Source organism: Anomaloglossus baeobatrachus, chromosome 4 (genome assembly GCF_048569485.1).
Source record: "Anomaloglossus baeobatrachus isolate aAnoBae1 chromosome 4, aAnoBae1.hap1, whole genome shotgun sequence".
NCBI classification, from domain to species: Eukaryota; Metazoa; Chordata; class Amphibia; order Anura; family Aromobatidae; genus Anomaloglossus; species Anomaloglossus baeobatrachus.
Genome location: NC_134356.1, coordinates 86,497,622 through 86,517,736, shown reverse-complemented (window position 1 = coordinate 86,517,736; position 20,115 = coordinate 86,497,622). Strand labels below are relative to the sequence as shown.

General features: G+C 51.7%; 1 protein-coding gene across 2 annotated transcripts in view; it reads right to left on the bottom strand.

Moving 5' to 3' along the window:
* Positions 1-20,115, bottom strand: part of HMMR (hyaluronan mediated motility receptor) — a 160,438-nt gene that overhangs the window by 112,754 nt on the left and 27,569 nt on the right. For both annotated transcript variants that reach the window (XM_075344452.1, XM_075344451.1), the window contains exons 7-10: positions 16,355-16,466; positions 15,378-15,443; positions 12,503-12,576; positions 11,806-11,892 (exon numbers count right to left, since the gene is read on the bottom strand). In XM_075344452.1, coding sequence (XP_075200567.1) covers positions 11,806-11,892; positions 12,503-12,576; positions 15,378-15,443; positions 16,355-16,466 — 339 coding nt within the window. The remainder of the gene's footprint in view (positions 1-11,805; positions 11,893-12,502; positions 12,577-15,377; positions 15,444-16,354; positions 16,467-20,115) is intronic.

Sequence of the window (20,115 nt, the reverse complement as noted above, 5' to 3'; positions counted from 1 at the left end):
CCGAGCGACAAGCCCTTTTCTAACCCCGATTGCAGGAAGGAAAGAAAAGTAGGCAATGCAAATGGCCAGGGAGACCCTCCCTGAGCCGAGCACCAGGTTAAGAAAATCTTCCACGTTCTGTGGTAGATCTTAGCAGAGGTGGACTTCCTAGCCTGTTTCATGGTGGCAACGACCCCTTGGGATAATCCTGAAGACGCTAGGATCCAGGACTCAATGGCCACACAGTCAGGTTCAGGGCCGCAGAATTCCGATGGAAAAACGGCCCTTGGGACAGTAAGTCTGGCCGGCCTGGTAGTGACCACGGTCGGCCGACCGTGAGATGCCACAGACCCGGGTACCACGATCTCCTCGGCCAGTCTGGGGCGACGAGTATGACGCGGCTGCAATCGGATCTGATTTTTTGCGCAGTACTCTGGGCAAGATTGCCAGAGGTGGAAACACATATGGGAGCCGGAACTGCGACCAATCTTGCACTAAGGCGTCTGCCGCCAGAGCTCTGTGATCGCGCGATCGTGCCATAAATGCCGGGACCTTGTTGTTGTGCCGAGACGCCATTAGGTCGACGTCCGGCACCCCCCAGCGGCGACAGATTTCCTGAAACACGTCCGGGTGAAGGGACCATTCCCCTGCGTCCATACCCTGGCGACTGAGGAAGTCTGCTTCCCATTTTTCTACGCCCGGGATGTGAACTGCGGATATGGTGGATGCTGTGTCCTCCACCCACATGAGGATTCGCCGGACTTCCTGGAAGGCTTGCCGACTGCGCGTCTCTCCTTGGTGGTTGATGTATGCCACCACTGTGGAGTTGTCCGACTGGATTCGGATCTGCTCTCTTTCTAGCCACTGCTGGAAAGCTAGTAGGGCAAGATACCCTGCCCTGATTTCCAGAACATTGATCTGAAGGGTGGACTCCTGCTGAGTCCACGTCCCCTGAGCCCTGTGGCGGAGACAAACTGCTCCCCACCCTGACAGACTCGTATCTGTCGTGACTACTGCCCAGGATGGGGGTAGGAAGGATCTTCACTGTGACAATGAGGTGGAAATACGCCACCATTGCAGAGAGTCCTTGGCCGTCTGGGAAAGGGAGACTTTCCTGTCCAGGGAGGTTGACTGCCCGTCCCATTGGCGGAGAATGTCCCATTGAAGTTGGCGCAGATGAAACTGCGCAAAGGGAACTGCCTCCATGGCTGCCACCATCTTCCCTAGGAAGTGCATGAGGCGCCTTAAGGGGTGCGACTGGCCTTGAAGGAGAGACTGCACCTCTGTCTGCAGTGAACGCTGCTTGTTCAGCGGAAGCTTCACTATCGCTGATAGAGTGTGAAACTCCATGCCGAGATACGTTAGTGATTGAGTCGGTGACAGATTTGACCTTGCCAAATTGATGATCCACCCGAAAGTCTGGAGAGTCTCCAGCGTAACATTCAGGCTGCGTTGGCATGCCTCGAGGGAGGGTGCTTTGACGAGTAGATCGTCCAAGTAAGGGATCACCGAGTGTCCCTGAGAGTGCAAGACTGCTACCACTGCTGCCATGACCTTGGTGAACACCCGTGGGGCTGTCGCCAGACCGAATGGCAGAGCTACGAACTGAAGATGGTCGTCTCCTATCACAAAACGTAGAAAACGTTGGTGCTCCGTAGCAATTGGCACGTGGAGATAGGCATCTTTGATGTCTGTTGAGGCAAGGAAGTCTCCTCGAGACATTGAGGTAATGACGGATCGGAGGGATTCCATCCGGAACCGCCTGGCGTGCACATGATTGTTGAGCAGTTTTAGGTCCAGAACAGGACGGAAGGAGCCGTCCTGTTTTGGAGCCACAAAGAGATTGGAGTACAAACCCTCGCCCTCGTTCCTGAGGGGGGACAGGGATCACCACTCCTTCTGCTCTTAGAGCGTCCACCGCCTGCAGCAGGGCATCTGCTCGGTGGAGAGGTGGGGCCGTTCTGAAGAATGGAGTCGGAGGACGAGAACAGAACACTGTCCTGTGCACGAGAGCACAAAGTCCGTCACCCACCGGTCTGTGACCTGTGGCAGCTAAATGTCGCCAAAGGCGGGGGAGTCTGCCATCAACCGCGGATGCGGAGAGAGAGAGAGAGAGAGAGAGAGAGCTGAGAGTCATGAGGAGACCGCCTTGGTAGCGGTTCCTCCGGCTGCCTTCCTTGGGCGTGATTGAGCCCGGCCGGAATCTGAGCCCGTCTGAGGTTTTGTAGCCCTTTTGCACGAGGACAATTGGGACCTGCCCGATCTTGGGAAGGACCGAAACCTCGACTGTACTTTTAGGACAGCATTAATAGGGTAAGTCGCAGTGCAGACATTGCGGGGTTACGGACGCCTCTGCGGTACAGATGTACATGTGCTCAAGGCCAGCTGCGCAAGAACAGCTGAACAGGTTAGGTTGCCTATACGGCTGTGAATGCCGGAGCAACCGACACGCCGATAGCCTCCTAGACAGATTTCAACCAGAGTCCATCTGTCTGTGAATGGCATCTTTAAGTGAAGCCCCATCTCCAGTGCAACTATGTCTCTAGACGCAAGCCTGGAGATTGGAGAATCCACCTTTGGACCCTGGGTCCAGCGCTTGACCACGTCAGGGGAAAAGGGATAACGTGTATCTTTAAAAAAACGTTTGGAGAAAACGCTTATCTGGTAAGCGTGGTGTTTCTGGACTGCTTCTCTGAAGTCAGCGTGGCCAGAAAAATACTCAATATCCGTTTGAGATACTGAAAAGGGACTTCTCCTGCTGTGAAGCTGACTCCTCCACTGGGGGAGCTGAGGGAGAAAGATCCAACCTTCCATTGATGGACGCTATAGGATCATTCCGTATGGCGTTACCATCCGGTGTATCCGGATTGAGAGCGATGTCAGGATCAAAGTCCTGGAGAGCTGCCTTATCATACAGAGAGTCCTCCTGGGACCCCCCCGTTCCAAATGAGGTTGGTCAGGAAGATTGCCCATGGCCTGTCTGGACTGCAAGTCTCTATCTTATGACAATATATCTGTCGAAACTGCAACTCCGTCCCTGTCCTTGGACAGGGTTGACATGTGGTTTCTTTGGCCACGACTAGTAGAGACCCCGGCAGACGAAGTGCTAGAGACCCCGGCAGACGAAGTGCTACAGGGGAGCATGCACACAATGGGACGGTGTCATGAATAGCATCCCATGTAGTAAAAACAGCACTGAAAATCTGTGTTGCTTTTTTTTTTTTTTTTTTTGCCGCTGCCGACTAGCCATCTAGAAGTATATAGCCAAGAATGGTGACCGTACAGTGCAATGTATAGCATACAAGCATAAAGTACAAATGAACACTGCAGCACAAGCAATACAAGCAGCATAGAAGCCTATGCCCTGGCACCCCTGCTCTTCTGCTGCTGTAGACAAGTCATCTAGGGGAATATAGCCCAGAAGAGTGACCATACAGTGCGATGTATAGCATACAAGCACAAGTACAAATGCACACTGCAGCCCATGCAATACAAGCAGCATAGAAAAGAAGGGAATTTTGTTTACTTACCGTAAATTCCTTTTCTTCTAGCTCCAATTGGGAGACCCAGACAATTGGGTGTATAGCTATTGCCTCCGGAGGCCACACAAAGTATTACACTTAAAAGTGTAAGGCCCCTCCCCTTCTGGCTATACACCCCCAGTGGGATCACTGGCTCACCAGTTTTAGTGCCAAAGCAAGAAGGAGGAAAGCCAATAACTGGTTTAAAGACCAATTCAATCCGAGGAAACATCGGAGAACTGAACCATACCACATGAACAACATGTGTACCCGAAAAAACAGAAAAACCCCGAGAAAACAGGGCGGGTGCTGGGTCTCCCAATTGGAGCTAGAAGAAAAGGAATTTACGGTAAGTAAACAAAATTCCCTTCTTCTTTTTCGCTCCTAATTGGGAGACCCAGACAATTGGGACGTCCAAAAGCAGTCCCTGGGTGGGTAAAAGAATACCTCGTGATAGGGCCGTCAAACAGCCCTTTCCTACAGGTGGGCAATCGCCGCCTGAAGGACTTATCTACCTAGGCTGGCGTCTGCCGAAGCGTAGGTATGCACCTGAAAATGCTTGGTAAAAGTATGCAGACTCAATCAGGTAGGTGCCTGACACACCTGCTGAGCCGTAGCCTGGTGCCGTAATGCCTAGGATGCACCCACGGTTCTGGTAGAATGGGCCTTCAGCCTTGAGAGAACCAGAAGCCCAGTAGAACTGTAGGTTTCAAGAATTGGTTCCTCGATCCCCCGAGCCAGGGTGGATTCAGAAGCTTGCGACTGTTTACGCCGACCAGCGACAAGGACAAAGAGTGCATCCGGGTGGCGCAGGAGCGCCATGCGGGAAGTAGAACCTGAGTGCTCTCACCAGAACCAACAGATGCAAATCCTTCTGAAATTGATGGACTGGACGAGGACACCAAGAAGGTGAGGTGATATCCTGATTGATATGAAAGTGGGATACCACCTTAGGGAGAAATTCCGGAATCGGACGCAGAACTACCCTGTCCTGGTGAAGGACCAGGAAGGGAGATTTGTATGAGAGCGTTGCTAGCTCGGAAACTCTCCTAAGAGACGAGACCGTTACTAGAAGGCCACTTCCCGAGAAAAGCGGGAAGGGAGACCTCTTTCAAAGGCTCGAAAGGCGGCATCTGGAGAGCAATTAGAACCTTGTTCAGATCCCAGGGCTCTAACGGCCGCCTGTACGGAGTGCTGAGAAGACAAACTCCCAGTAGGAACGTGCGTACCTGAGGAAGTCGTTTCTGAAAAAATACAGATAGCGCTGAGACTTGTCCCTAAAGGGAACTGAGCGACAACCCTTTTTCCAACCTAGATTGCAGGAAGGAAGGAAACATAGACGATGCAACCGGCCAGGGAGAAACACCCTGCGCCGAGCACCGAGATAAGAATATCTTCCACGTCCTGTGGTCAATCTTGGCGGACATTGGTATGCTAGCCTGTCTCATGGTGGCAACCACGTCCTGAGGTAATCCTGACGACACTAGGTTCCAGGACTCAAAGCCACACCATCAGGTTGAGGGCCGTAGAATTCAAATGGAAGAATGGCCCTTGAGACAGCCAGTCTGATTGGTCTGGTAGTGCCCTCGGTTAGCCTACCGTGAGGCACCACAGAACCGGGAACCACAACATCCTCGGCCAATCTGTAGCGACGAGGATGGCGCGGCCGCAGTCGGTCCTGATCTAACGCAGCACTCTGGGCAACAATGCCAGAGGTGGCACATAAGGTAGCTGGAACTGCGACCAATGCTGAACTAAGGCGTCTGCCGCCAGAGCTCGATGATTGTGAAACCGTGCCATGAAGCTGGCACATTGTTGTTGTGCCGTGACGCCATTAGATCGACGTCCGGCCTCTGTCAGCGGCGCCAGATCTCCTGAAACCCGTCCGGGTGAAGAGACCATACCCTTTCGGCCACACCCCGGCGACTTAGGAAGTCAGCTTCCTAGTTTTCCACGCCTGGGATGTGAACTGTGGATATGGTGGATGCCGTGTCTTCCACCCACATCAGAACCTGCCGGACTTCCTGGAAGGCTTGCCGGTTGCGCGTTCTTCCTTGGCGGTTGATGTATGCCACCGCTGTGGAGTTGTCCGACTGAAGTCGGATTTGCTTGCTTTCCAGCTGCTGTTGGAAGGTTTGCAGGGCAAGATACACTGCTCTGTGTTCAAGAACATTGATCTGAAGGGTGGACTCTTGCTGAGTCCCCGTACCCTGAGCGCTGTGGTGGAGAAAAACTGCTCCCCACCCTGATAGACTCGCGTCTGTCGTAACTATCGCCCAGGATGGGGATAGGAAGGACCTTCTTTTTTGACCATGAGGTGGGAAGAAGCCACCACCGTAGAGATTCCTTGGCCGCCTGAGAAAGAAAGACGACTCTGTTGAGGGAGGTCGACTCCCCGTCCCATTGGCGGAGAATGTCACATTGTAGTGGACGCAGATGAAACTGCGCGAGAAGAACTGCCTCCATTGCTACCATGTTACGTAGGAAGTGCATGAGGCGTCTTAATGTGTGCGACTGGTTCTTAAAGAAGAGATTGCAGCCCGTAGTGAATGCTGTTTGTCTAGCGGAAGCGTCACTATCGCTGAGAGAGTATGAAACTCTATGCCTAGATATGTTAGCGATAGGGTCGGAGTCGGATCTGACTTTAAAAAGTTGATGATCCACCCAAAACTCTAGAGCGTCTCCAGCGCAACGTTCGGGCAGTGTTGGCATGTTTCCTAAGAGAGTGCCTTGACAAGTAGATCGTCTAAATATGGGATCACAGAGTGACCCTGAGAGTGCAGGACTGTGACTACTGCTGCCCTGACCTTGGCGAAGACCAGTGGGACTGTCGCTAGCCGGAAGGTAGAGCTACGAACAGAAGGTGTTCGTCTCCTATAACGAAGCGTAGAAACGCTAGTGCTCTGGATCAATCGGCACGTGTGGATAAGCATCCTTGATGCCTAATGATGCTAGGAAATCTCCTTGGGACATTGAGGCGATGACATGGCGGAGGGATTCCATCCGGAACCGCCTGGTGTCCACGAGCTTGCTGAGCAGTTTTAGATCCAGAACGGGACGGAACGGCCCGTTCTTATAGGCACCGCAAATAATTTGGGGTAAAAACCGTGACCTTGTTCCTGAAGAGGAACGGGGGTCATCACTCTTTCTGCCTATAGAGTGCACCCTGTTTGCAGAAGAGCAGCGGCTCGGCCGGGAGGTGGAGAAGTTCTGAAGAATCGAGTTGGAGGACGAGAAGTGAGCTCTATCCTGTACCCGTGAGACAGAATGTCTCACACCCAACGGTCATTGACCTATGGCAGCTAAATATCGCCAAGGCGGGAGAGCCTGCTACCGACCGAGGATGCGGAGAGAGGAGGCCGCAAGTCATGAGGAAGCCGCCTTGGAAGCGGGTTTTCAGACTGTCTCTTTTTTGGGCGTGACTGAGCCCGCCAAGAATCTGAGCTCCTCTGATCCTTTTGAGTCCACATTGGACGAGGAAAAATGGGACCTGCCCGAGCCTCGAAAAGACCGAAACCCCGACTGCCTCCTGCTCTGTTGGGGTTTGTTGTGTCCGGGCTGAGGAAAGGATGAATCCTTACCCCTGGACTGTTTAATGGTTACATCCAAACGCTCACCAAACAGTCGGTCAGCAGAAAAAGGCAACTGGTTAAGCATCCTTTTTTTTTTTTTTTTTTTTTTTTTTTTGGAAGCAGAATCTGCCTTCCATTCACTTAACGAGCAGACCAGGCTCTGCTTAAAAACACGGAGTAGCGGAGGCTACTGCCGCACGGTTCGCAGAGTCTAGGGCAACCTGAATCGCGTAAGAAACAAATGCAGACATTTGAGAGGTTAAGGATGCCACCTGCGGCACAGATGTACGTGTAACCGTGTCAATCTGTGTAAGACAAGCTGAAATAGCTTGGAATGCCCCAAGGGTGAGAATGCTGGAGCCAACGGTGCGCCGACAGCCTCATAGATGGATTTAGACCAGAGATCCATCTGTCTGTCAGTGGCATCTTTAAGTGCAGCTCCATCTCCCACTGCAACTATGGATCTAGCTACAAGCCTGGAGATTGGAGGATGCCGCTTGGGACACTGGGTCCAGTCCTTGACCACGTCAGGGGGCAGGGATAACGTGTATCCTAAGCCGTTTGGAGAAGCGCATATCTGGATAAGTGTGGTGTTCCTGGACTGCCTCTCTGAAGGCAGAGTGGTCCAGAAAAATACGTGAAGCTGACTCCTCCACTGGAGGAGCTGGGTGAGAAATAACCAACATTCTATTGATGGACGCTATAAGATTATTCACTATGGCGTCACCATTAGGTGTATCCAGATTGAGAGCGGTCTCAGGATCAGAATCCTGAGCCGCTACTTCCGCCTCAGTACACAGAGAGTCCTTCTGCTAGGACCCTGATGAAACCGAGGGCCGCTCATAGTGAGCCCGCTTAGGCTGTCTGGGACTGACGTCTGTGCAGAGCCGTGACTCTGGGATGCATGTGACATTCCCGGAGCTGTTAGTTGTTCACACTGAGGGGGGCCATGGATCAATGATTCAACAGTGCCCATGTTGTGAGAGACATGTCCGGACTGCTAGGCTTCTAGTATCATAGCCATAGTCTCAGAAAATCTGTCAGTAAATACTGCAGACACCGTCCTCATCCTCTGGCCATTAGCAGAGACTCCGGCTGAGTTGGATACAATGGGGGTCTATGTAACCTGCCGGCCGTATAGCCGTACATGCTGTACCGGCTGCATAGAAAAAACATGTGGTTCTGCACCTTTGTTTTACACAGAGAATATGCTGATAACTCCTCCGCACAATCCAGGAGGGTATATACAACGTGCGACCAAACAGTGCAATGTATATAGTACAAGCATATCTATAAGTGCACTTCTGCACTAGTGGGGTTAGCACCACAGGTGCTGCTTAACGCCTGTTACAGCGATTGTGTGACTATCAGAATGCCAGGGTCTTCCACACTTGTCTCTGTATCGTACAGAAACTGACACTAATGGCTGCCGGCGTCCTGTATAGAGAAGGAAGCCGTGGGCGTGCCTGAGAAAGTGCGGGAATCCGGTTTCACAGTGCACACAGTGAGAGGGGTGGAGTATGCAAAACATACTCCAGCTCTCAGCGCTGCTGTGCTATGCAGCGTCACGCCCCTACCCTGACTGTCAGGCCTGTGGGCGGTAACGAAGGGAGACTAGGCCCAGAAGCCGGGGACTCGAGTTAATAAGCGCGGCCGGCATATCAGTGCTGGCCGGCGCGGAAGTCCCCGGCGCACCACAAATCCCAGCGGCGCCTTCAATAAAAACGGCAGCGGCGGTTAGCGCGGTAGTCACCCAATACACTAACACACCCAGCAATGCTGTGGTGTGCGATGGCACTAGTGCGGACAGCGCCGCTGTCCCTGGCGCACTAACACACCCAGCAGTGCTGCCGTGTGTCTGCGCGGTCCCCACAGGGACACCGAGTACCTCCATGTAGCAGGGCCATGTCCCTGAAGATACTCCGCTCCATGTCCAGCAGATACCAGGGGCTGTGGATGGAGCACGGTCTCTGTGCCTGGAGACCGATAGAATCCCACTTCACCCAGAGCCCTGTAAAAAGGGATGGGGAAGGAAGCAGCATGTGGGCTCCAGCCTCCGTACCCGCAATGGGTACCTCAACCTTAACAAACACCTCCGACATGAAGTGGGGTGAGAAGGGAGCATGCTGGGAGCCCTGTATGGGCCCTCTTTTCTTCCATCCGACATAGTCAGCAGCTGCTGCTGACTAAACAGTGGAGCTATGCGTGGATGTGTTGCCTCCTTCGCACAAAGCACAAAACTGGTGAGCCAGTGATCCCACTGGGGGTGTATAGCCAGAAGGGGAGGGGCCTTACACTTTTAAGTGTAATACTTTGTGTGGCCTCCGGAGGCAATAGCTATACACCCAATTGTCTGGGTCTCCCAATTAGGAGCGAAAAAGAAAAACCTGTGCCCCAGCACCCTTGGTTTTCTGCTGCTGTAGTCTAGCCATTCCAGGAGAATATAGCTAAGACTAGCGACTGTACAGTGCAATGTATAGCATACAAGCATAAATACAAATGAACACTTCAGTACGTGTAATACAAGCAGCATAGAAAGCCTGTGCCTTAGCACACCTGCTTTCCTGCTGCTGATGTGTCGCTCTCCAAGCGGGCATATAGCGACCTATGCAGTTAAAATACCCATGTACACACTGCAGTATATATTGGGGTCAGCACTATGTGTGCCGCTTACCGCCCGCCTATAAGCGGGTGTATGTTCGCCATAGTCCTGCCTGTTTGCCGAAAGTCCGAGCTCGGACTGCGGTAATGGCTGCCGGCGTCTTCCCCAGCTCGTGTGAGGAGGGGCGGGCCGTGGGCGTGCCCCAAGTCAGAGCGGGAATCCGGCGTCCGACAGTGTGCAGTGAGAGGGCTGGAGCATGTAAAAAAGGCTCCAGCCCTCGGCGCTGCTGATTGCTCAGCGCCTGTCCCCTTCCCTGAGTGACAGGGAGGGGGCGGGAACGAAGCGGCACTAGGCCGCAGAAGCCGGGGACTGGATTTATAAGCGCCGCCGCCGTAAAAGCGCGGTCGGCGCCCAGTCCCCGGCGAACTACAAGTCCCAGCCGCGCCGCCGCTCCCGGAGCGTCCGGCGCGGTAGTTCCCAATACACAAAGTCACTCAGCAAAGCTGCAGTGACTGTAACCCTTTACTGTCCCCGGCGCACTAGCACACCCAGCAAGTCTGGAGTGTGCTGTGTCTGTGTGTCCGGGGACACAGAGTACCTGTAATGGTGCAGGGCCATGTCCCTGAACGGTACTCCAGCTCCGTATCCAGCAGGTTCAAATGGGTCTGTGGATGGAGCCCGGCGTCAGAGCTTTGAGGCCGGCAGGATCCCACTTCCTCAGAGCCCCTCAGGGGGATGTGGAAGGAAAGCAGCATGTGGGCTCCAGCCTCCGTACCAGCAATAGGTACCTCAACCTTACAACACCATCAACGGGTGAGAAGGGAGCATGCTGGGGGCCCTATATGGGCCCTCTTTTCTTCCATCCGAAATAGTCAGCAGCTACTGCTGACTAAAATCTGTGGAGCTATGCATGGATGTCTGACCTCCTTCGCACAAAGCTTGAAAACTGGAGAACCCGTGATACCACGGGGGGGTATAGCCAGAAGGGGAGGGGCCTTGCACTTTTTAGTGTAGTGCTTTGTGTGGCCTCCGGAGGCAGTTGCTATACCCCAATCGTCTGGGTCTCCCAATAGAGCGCTGAAGAAAAGTTAATTGGACATAATTGTCTATGACAAAACATGTCTAGTTGCAATATGTTTCTGGGAAAAATACTTAATTTTCTGGAACAATTTAAAGTCTGACAACATTTTCGGCCATGTGTATAGTTTAAGACAAACTTCAAATTACCGTATTTTTCGGACCATAAGACACCCTTTTTTTTTCTCCCAAATGTTGGGGGAAAGTGGGGGGTGCGTCTTATAGTCTGAATGTAGGGCTGTGAGGAATGAGGGTGCTGCGGGTCATCGGGGGCACGAGCAGGCAGTAGCAGCGCCTGCCGTGACCACGTGGACCCGCTCATTTGATATGCACGCCCATCCTCCCGCCCTTCTCGGTGCTGACAGGTGGGCGGGGTGATGGGCGGGGGATAAACAGCCGGCCCGCATGATCACCCTTGGCAACTACAGCCTGGAGTGATCATGTGCGGCTGTATTCACTGCCCCCCGCACATCAGCACGGGGTGCAGTGAATCAGTATATTCACCTCTCACCGTTCCCCTGCAGCATTGCGATGTCCTCCTGTTCCAGCGGCGGCCACTGAGTGGAGACTAGCGGCGCGCACAGCGATGACGTCATCGCTGTGCGCATGTGTCCACACACTGCCGCCACAGGAGGACATCGCAATGCTGCAGGGGAACGGGGCGGCTCCACACTCCAGTGCTGCCGCTGACACAGACGGGAGGAGGAGCGATGCTGCAGGGAGTGAGGTAAGGTGAGTATGAACATTTATTTTATTTTTTATGTGCCCCAGGATGGGGCCATATGAGCAGGATGGGGCCATATGAGCAGGATGGGGGACATATACTGTATATACAAGGCAGGAGGATCATTACCAGGCTGGGGTACCTTAGTAGAGAATTTGGAGACATTACCCACATAACAGTGTCAGCAGAAGATCCTCGCCCCATAACAGTGTCATGACTCCCATTTTTTTGCTTAAAATATTATTTTCCTGCTTTAAAACCAGGATGCGTCTTATAGTCCGAAAAATACGGTAACAGTTCTAAAAACAATATATTGGTTTGTGCACCTACCAGAGTCTGCTCAGTTATTTGAGATGTTGCAATCTGTAGTTTGCCTTCATATTCTTGTTCTCGAATGGTCAACTGCTGTCCCAGATCCTGGAGAGCAAATTGCAGGATTTAATATAACAATTACATTAGAATTGGCAGAACTGCTGAGACCACCTGAAGCGGGGCTGCAATGGAGGAAGTGCTGCACTGAACACGGGGAGGGTGAGAACCGGCTATTTCTGGCCTCCTTCACATGTGTTGTCAGTTTTCATAGGTACCAGAGACATGTATACCCTTTAAAATCAGAGGGCTTGGTCACACATCATGTTTTCACACAGACAGTGTAGAGTATACATGTGTTTATGTGCTCCACACGGCAACATGTCAGTTTTCTGCAGGCAGCATATGGACCGCATGCTGAGGTGATTCATGAGACATTTGTGTGATATGCACCGAAGAAGGGAGAAGGGGGGGGGGGGGGGGGGGGACAAACTTACTTGCGTGTCTCAGCCACTGCTGTTGCTTCTGGGTCCCGCTCATTGCATATTCACTGCACTTATTGCAGACCCGGAAGCAACAGCAGGTATACCAGCTCATGCTGTGTGCGCTATCCAGATAACACACACACACACACAATGTTTGTCTTGCATGGATTTGTGAAGGCCTTTGACAATGACATGGCATGCAGAATGCTGAAATATAAACCCCTTTAAGTTACCTGCATCTTTTCATGGGCGTGGGACAGGTATTCCTCAAGATTTTTATGCTCTCCTTTCAGTTCTTCAATTAGGACTGAAAGAGATGCAATTTACACTCAAAGTTACAGAATTGCATTGAACAATAACACTTTGACACTAAATGTCCACCTGTCAGTCCAGGAAGTTTACATGGACCCTGTCGGTCAGGGTAAACTTATTGATCAGTGGTCTTTTTGGTCTGCCTGTGTAAATGGACTATTTAAAGGGAATCTGACACCAGGTTTTTGCTCCCCCATCTGAGAGCAGCATAATGTAGAGACAGGTACCCCGATTTAGCAATGTGTCACTTGCTGAGCTGTTTGCTGTCATTTTTATAAAATCAATGTTTTCTCTGCTGCAGATCTAGCCATTATATAGCTCATGAATATGCTGGACTACCTGCAGCACGCCAAGTAGTCCTCTAATGATAATCTACTGCTGATTAAACAGTGATTTTATCAAAACTACATTATGTTGCCCAGTAAGTGACATCGCTGGAATCAGGGTCTCTGCCCCTATGTTATACTACTCTCAGATTAGATTGGCAAAAACCTGGTGACTGATTCCCTGTAGGCAGAATCTTTACTACTTCCTGCACATCGCCTGCAGCACCTACCTTTTCAGATGCTTTCATGAGGAAAGAATTCCTGCTCTAAATGGTCCACACTAGGTGGGCAAGGTGCAATGCACCACTGTTACATGGCAATCTCGTCCAGCCCACAGAAGTCTTAGGACCACCAGGACAATGCTTCTGCCAGGTGCTCACGGTGCTGTAACTACAGGCACGCTGGTGGCCTCTATAGTCCCTTATACAGGTGAAGTGCCTGAGCTTACCACTAATTGCCAACCCTTTCCTCGCTAAAACGTCAGCAGCTAGCAATAGTTTATACAGTGCATTATATAGCAAGGCAGCAATACCACACATTGCATTTATTATAGGATCCTCAGGGGCGCTGATCATTCTTCCACTCTTACAATTTCATAAGATATGTTTTGCTCGGTCATCAGCATGGAAAAGATTTTTGCGAAGAGTGTGAAGCACACTGCTACACATTGTTTCCATAGAAATGCACCCTCAGGGATGACAACATCCACTAATTTCAGTCATCTGATTGTAAGGATAAGAGGGAACAAAAAACCTCACAGATCTAAAATAAAAGTCTTCGGGTACATGGCCATGATCAGGACCCGCGAGGCCACCAGTCTCCTCCGCAGGAGACCACAGCCGCTTGTGCCCACGATCCGGGCTCGGGCAGTTGCGGTCTTCTGTTCTTCCTGCGGAGGACACTTGTGGCTCGGAAAGCTGCACCGCATGTCAGTTTACACCGCAGGCAGTACACGCACAGTGGGCATGGGATTTTTAGAAAAATCGCTTGTACTGTACAATGCAGTGTTTTGGACGCAGCTGAATCATGCTGTGTCCAAAACATTGTGTGCAATGATCAAGGGCACGCACCCTTACTATCCTCATCTACAGGGGAATATTTTTTTTCCCTCTTCTTCCTGGTCTTCATAGGATTTCCAATATGGCAGACACGTGTGCCATGTTATGGATTTCAACACAGCAGACAGGTTGTGGCAACCATTCATCACTTGATTGCATCCCACTTTGGGACATTGCTCGTCAGAACTGATGGTCACAATCCGGAAGCCTTTTAAATGCTGTTTAGGAGTGAGAATGGCATTTTAGAGGTTAATCTAATGCCAACTCCAGTTTTATCTGTAACAGCCCCTGTCTGCCCTGCATGGAGCGGTCGCTCTCCTGAGGCCATTTAATATAGCGATGTCACAAGACCAATTGCTCCAAATACTTCTAAATGTATTTTCCAGCGTATAAGATTACTTTTTAACCCCTGAAAATCTTCTCAAAAGTCAGGGGTCGTCTTATACGCCGGGTGTCATCACTTCACACACAATAAAAGATACTCACCTGTCCTCTGTGCCCGCGGTGCCTCCAGCTGCTTCTTGCAGTCTGCACACAGACCCCTCCGTGATAGCGTCCAGTGCACAGAGCGGCTGCTGCAGGATGCTGTCATGGCCTTACTACAGTTGAATACTATACGGTGCCACAAAGCATTCAACTGCAGTAAAGCGCTTACAGTAGCAGCGGCCCTGTGTATTGGACACGCTTTACTGCAGTTGAATGCTTTGTGGCGCCGTAAAGTATTCAACTGTAGTAAGGCCATGACAGCATCCTGCAGCTGCCACTCAGTTGATGCCATCACGGAGGAATGTGCGCGGACTGCAAGAAGCAGCTGGAGGCACCGCAGGCAGGGAGGAGAGGTGAGAATCTTAGCGTGTAAACAACGGCACGCTAGGGGACAGAAAGGAACTAGCAGGAGGGCATTTTTAAACAATTGGGACATTACAGCAGGGCACATTATTAATTAAATAATTGTCTCATTACTGCACAGGACATTACAGCAGGGGACATCACTAAACAATGGGCTCATTACTCGGGTCAGCTTACACTAGAGTATATAGGATATATCCCAAACTATTTTCACCGTAAAAGCTGGGGGGGGGGGGGTAGTCTTATATGCCGGAAAATACGGGGTTTGTTTGTTTGTTTTTTGTTTTTTTTTTTAAATCAAAAGAGCCTGGGTGTTCATCACAGAAGCCACAGTGGAGGTTCTAATGCACATGGCAGCCCCTACAGCAGTAACTGGCTACACTTTCAACAACCCTTTTAGTAGCAAGTAGCCAAAATAAATCAGATTGGGAACCAAAGATCGCAACAGCATTTCTAGGCCAGGATGGAATGAGTTAACACACTGGGGTGATACAGGCGCCATTTTAAGTAGTGGAGGCACAATGACTTGTGGATCTAGTGATCGACTATGATGGAGGACTCACCTTGTGCTTGGTCAAGCTCCTTCTCCAAGAATTTATTATGCATTGCGGTCTCTTGTTGACCCTCATCTGGAGTGCAGATAAAAAGGAAAAAAAGAAGGACATTTGCCATTAGTCACACACCTCACCTATCTAGGAGAGCCATCTCTACTGTACCCATCAGGGAGGGATACCCACTGGTGTAAAGGCCACGTCTCACTAAGCAACATCGCTGCTGAGGCACGACTTTTGTGACGTAACAGCGATTTTGTTAGCGATGTCGCTGTGTGTGACATCCAGCAACAACCTGGCCCCTGCTGTGAGGTCGTTGGTTGTTGCTGAATGTCCTGGACCATTTTTTAGTTGTTGCTCTCCCGCTGTGAAGCGCACATCGCTGTGTGTGACAGCGAGAGAGCAACAACTGAATGTGCAGGCAGCAGGAGCCGGCTTCTGCGGACACTGGTAACCAATGTAAATATCGGGTAACCAAGGAGCCCTTTCCTTGGTTACCAGATATTTACCTTAGTTACCAGCGTCCGCCGATCTCACGCTGTCAGTGCCGGGTCCCTGCACATGTAGCAGAGTACACATCAGGTAATTAACCCGATATGTACTCTGGCTAGGAGTGCAGGGAGCCAGCGCTAAGCGGTGTGCGCTGGTAACCAAGGTAAATATCGGGTTGGTTACCCGATATTTACCTTAGTTACCAAGCGCAGCATCGCTTCCACACGTCGCTGGGGGCTGGTCACTGGTGAGATCGGCCTGTTTTGCCAGTGTAGCAACGCTCCAGCGATCCCTGCCAGGTCAGGTTGCTGGTGGGATCGCCGGAGCGTCGCTTAGTGTGACGGTACCTTAAGTTTTCAGCTGCATAGATGACTGATGAGACTTCTGCCGCCCTACATATATGGATAGCTATTTTACAGCTGGGACAGCCCCCTCCACCCACATCAGTGGCACTCCCCTATACAGCAGTGTGGTACCAAATACATAAATTCGCAAACCTAGAAGCGCATTCTTTTCTTTCAGAGACTTCACATCAGCCTTTGCCTCTGCCAAACTTGCTTGCAGCATTTGGATTTGACCGTCAAAGTTTGCCTGAAGACCATTAATTTCCTAAAGATAAAAATTAAAAATTATATACACACACCACACTTTAAACGTCATTAGGTTCATGGAACTGATGGGCAGGCCAGAACTGGCCTCAGTCTCCAACAGTGAAGATACTAAAAGCCAATGGCAGACTTGATGTGAATGACCGGTATACTAGGCTGTAGTGATTAATTGGATTCTGTCAGCATGTTTTTGCAATGTAATCTGAGAGCAGCATGATGTAGGGGATGAGAGCCCGATTCCAGTGATGCGTCACTTACTGTCATTCTGATATAAAAGAGAATTTTGTTACTTACCGTAAACTCTTTTTCTTATAGTTCCGTATTGGGAGACCCAGACCATGGGTGTTTAGCTTCTGCCTCCGGAGGACACACAAAAGTACTACACTTAAAAGTGTAGCTCCTCCCTCTGAGCTTATACACCCCCTGGTAGCCAGTCCTAGCCAGTTTAGTGCAAAAGCTGAAGGAGAATAGCCACCCACAAGTAGAACCGAGTAAGAACCGGAACAACCGGAGACTCTGTCCACGACAACAGCCGGTGATAACACACGGAACAAGAAAATTGCCAACAGGCAACAGGGAGGGAGCTGGGTCTCCCAATACGGAACTATAAGAAAAATGATTTACGGTAAGTAACAAAATTCTCTCTTTTATCGTTCCTTTGGGAGACCCAGACCATGGGACGTTCCAAAGCTGTCCCTGGGTGGGAATAAACAGAAAAACTAAGAAGTAGGCGGAGCCTAATTTCACAAGTGGGCGACAGCCGCCTGAAGGATGCGTCTGCCCAAGCTCGCATCTGCCGAAGCATGAGCATGCACTTGGTAGTGCTTCGAAAAGGTATGCAGGCTAGTCCAAGTGGCAGCCTGACAGACTTGTTGAGCCGTAGCCTGGTGCCTAAAAGCCCAAGAGGCACCGACAGCTCTGGTCGAGTGTGCTTTGATCCCCGGCGAGGGAGGCACCTGAGCACTCTGGTAGGCGTCCGAAATGGTCGATCTAATCCAAACGGGCCAAGGTCGGCTTAGAAGCAGAGAGACCCTTGCGCCGCCCTGTGGTTAGCACAAAAAGAGAGGTGCACCGCCTAAGCGCAGCGGTGCGAGCCACATAAATCCGGAGAGCACGCACCAGATCTAGAGTACGCAGCGCTTTCTCAAAGCGATGAACAGGGGCCGGACAGATGGAAGGCAAGGAAATATCCTGGTTAAGGTGGAAGGGAGAGACCACCTTAGGAAGAAAGTCCGGGGTCGGATGGAGAACTACCTTGTCTTGGTGAAAAAACAAAAAAGGTGACTCCGAGGAGAGCGCAGCCAAATCAGAGACTCTCCTGAGAGAAGTTATGACAACTAGAAAGGCCACCTTTTGAGAAAGACGATACAAAGAAACCTCAATAAGGGGCTCGAAAGGGGGTTTCTGCAATACCGTGAGGACCAAGTTAAGGTCCCAGGGATCCAAGGGCCGCCGATAAGGCGGAATGATGTGAGACGCAATTTGCATGAAGGTGCGGACCTGAGCCAGCCGGGCGAGACGCCACTGGAACAGCACTGACAGAGCTAAGACTTGTCCCTTGAGAGAGTTGAGGGACAGTCCTAGCTGCAGACCGGACTGTAAAAAAGACAGAAGGGTCGGCAACGAGAATGGCCAAGGAGAATGGCCGGAAGAGCGACACCAGGACAGGAACATTTTCCAAGTCCTGTGATAGATCTTAGCGGAGGAAGACTTACGGGCCCGAGTCATAGTGGAGATGACTTCAGGAGGAATACCAGAAGCCGTCAAAATCCAGGATTCAAGAGCCACGCCGTCAATTTGAGTGCCGCAGAATTCGGGCGGAAAAACGGACCTTGCGAGACCAGGTCTGGACGATCCGGAAGATGCCACGGCATCTCCACGGACAGTTGGAGCAGGTCCGGATACCAAGCTCGCTTGGGCCAGTCCGGTGCAATGAGAATGACTCGACAGCCCTCCATTCTGATCTTGCGCAGGACTCTGGGCAAGAGAGCTAGAGGGGGAAACACGTAAGACAGACGAAACTGGGACCAGTCTTGAACCAGAGTGTCCGCGGCGAAGGCCTGAGGATCGTGGGAGCGAGCCACGTAAACCGGAACCTTGTTGTTGTGACGGGATGCCATTAGGTCCACGTCCGGAGTGCCCCACTTGCGGCAGATTGACTGAAACACTGCCGGGTGCAGGGACCACTCGCCACCGTCCACGGATTGATGGCTGAGATAATCTGCCTCCCAGTTTTCTACGCCAGGGATGTGGACTGCGGATATGGTGGACTTGGAGTCCTCCACCCATTGAAGAATGCGTTGGACCTCCAACATTGCCAGGCGGCTGCGTGTCCCGCCTTGGTGATTGATGTAGGCAACCGCTGTCGCGTTGTCTGACTGGACTCGAATGTGCCTGCCCGCCAACAGGTGGTGAAAGGCTAGGAGAGCTAGAAGCACAGCTCTGGTTTCCAGCACATTGATTGAAAGGGCTGACTCGGACAGAGTCCAAGTGCCCTGAGCTCTGTGGTGGAGATGTACCGCTCCCCAGCCGGATAGGCTGGCAGCCGTGGTGAGAATCACCCAGGACGGAGTCAGGAAGGAGCGCCCTTGGGACAGGGAGAGGGGTCGAAGCCACCACTGAAGAGAGCTCCTGGTCCGTGGCGACAGAGCCACTAACCTCTGTAAGGAGGAAGGCCGCTTGTCCCAACAGCGGAGAATGTCCAGCTGCAGAGGACGCAGATGGAACTGGGCAAAGGGAACCGCCTCCATGGAGGCCACCATTTGACCCAGCACCTGCATCAGACGCCTGAGGGTATAACGGCGGGGCCTCAGGAGAGAGAGCGCACCGCCAACCGGAGAGACTGCTGTTTGATTAAGGGCAACTTCACAAGTGCCGGCAAAGTCTCGAACTGCATCCCTAGGTACGTGAGACTCTGGGTCGGAGTCAGAGTGGATTTGGGAAGATTGACAATCCACCCGAATTGGGCTAGGGTGGCGAGAGTGAGCGAAACACTCCGCTGCCAGTCTGCGCTGGATGTACCCTTGACCAGAAGGTCGTCCAGATAAGGAAGCACTGCTAACCCCTGGAGGTGCAGGACCGCAATCACTGCCGCCATGACCTTGGTGAATACCCGAGGGGCCGTGGCTAACCCGAAGGGGAGAGCCACGAATTGGAAATGATCCTCTCCTATCGCAAAATGTAACCAACGCTGATGTGACACTGCGATTGGCACATGTAGATAGGCATCTCTGATGTCGATGGACGCCAGGAACTCCCCTTGGGTCATAGAGGCAATGACTGATCGCAGAGACTCCATGCGAAAATGCCGCACCCGGACATGCTTGTTGAGAAGCTTGAGATCCAGGATGGGCCGGAACGTACCGTCCTTTTTCGATACTAGGAAGAGATTTGAGTAAAAACCTCTGAACCGTTCCCGAGCGGGAACTGGTACAATTACTCCGTTTGCCTGCAAGGACGCCACGGCCTGCGAGAAGGCGGCGGCCTTGGAGCAGGAGGGAGTTGAGAGAAAAAATCTGTTTGGAGGGCTGGAAGAGAATTCTATCCTGTAGCCGTGAGATATGATGTCTCTCACCCACTGATCGGAGACTTGCTTTAACCAAGCGTCGCCAAAGTGGGAGAGCCTGCCACCGACTAAGGACGTGGCTGGA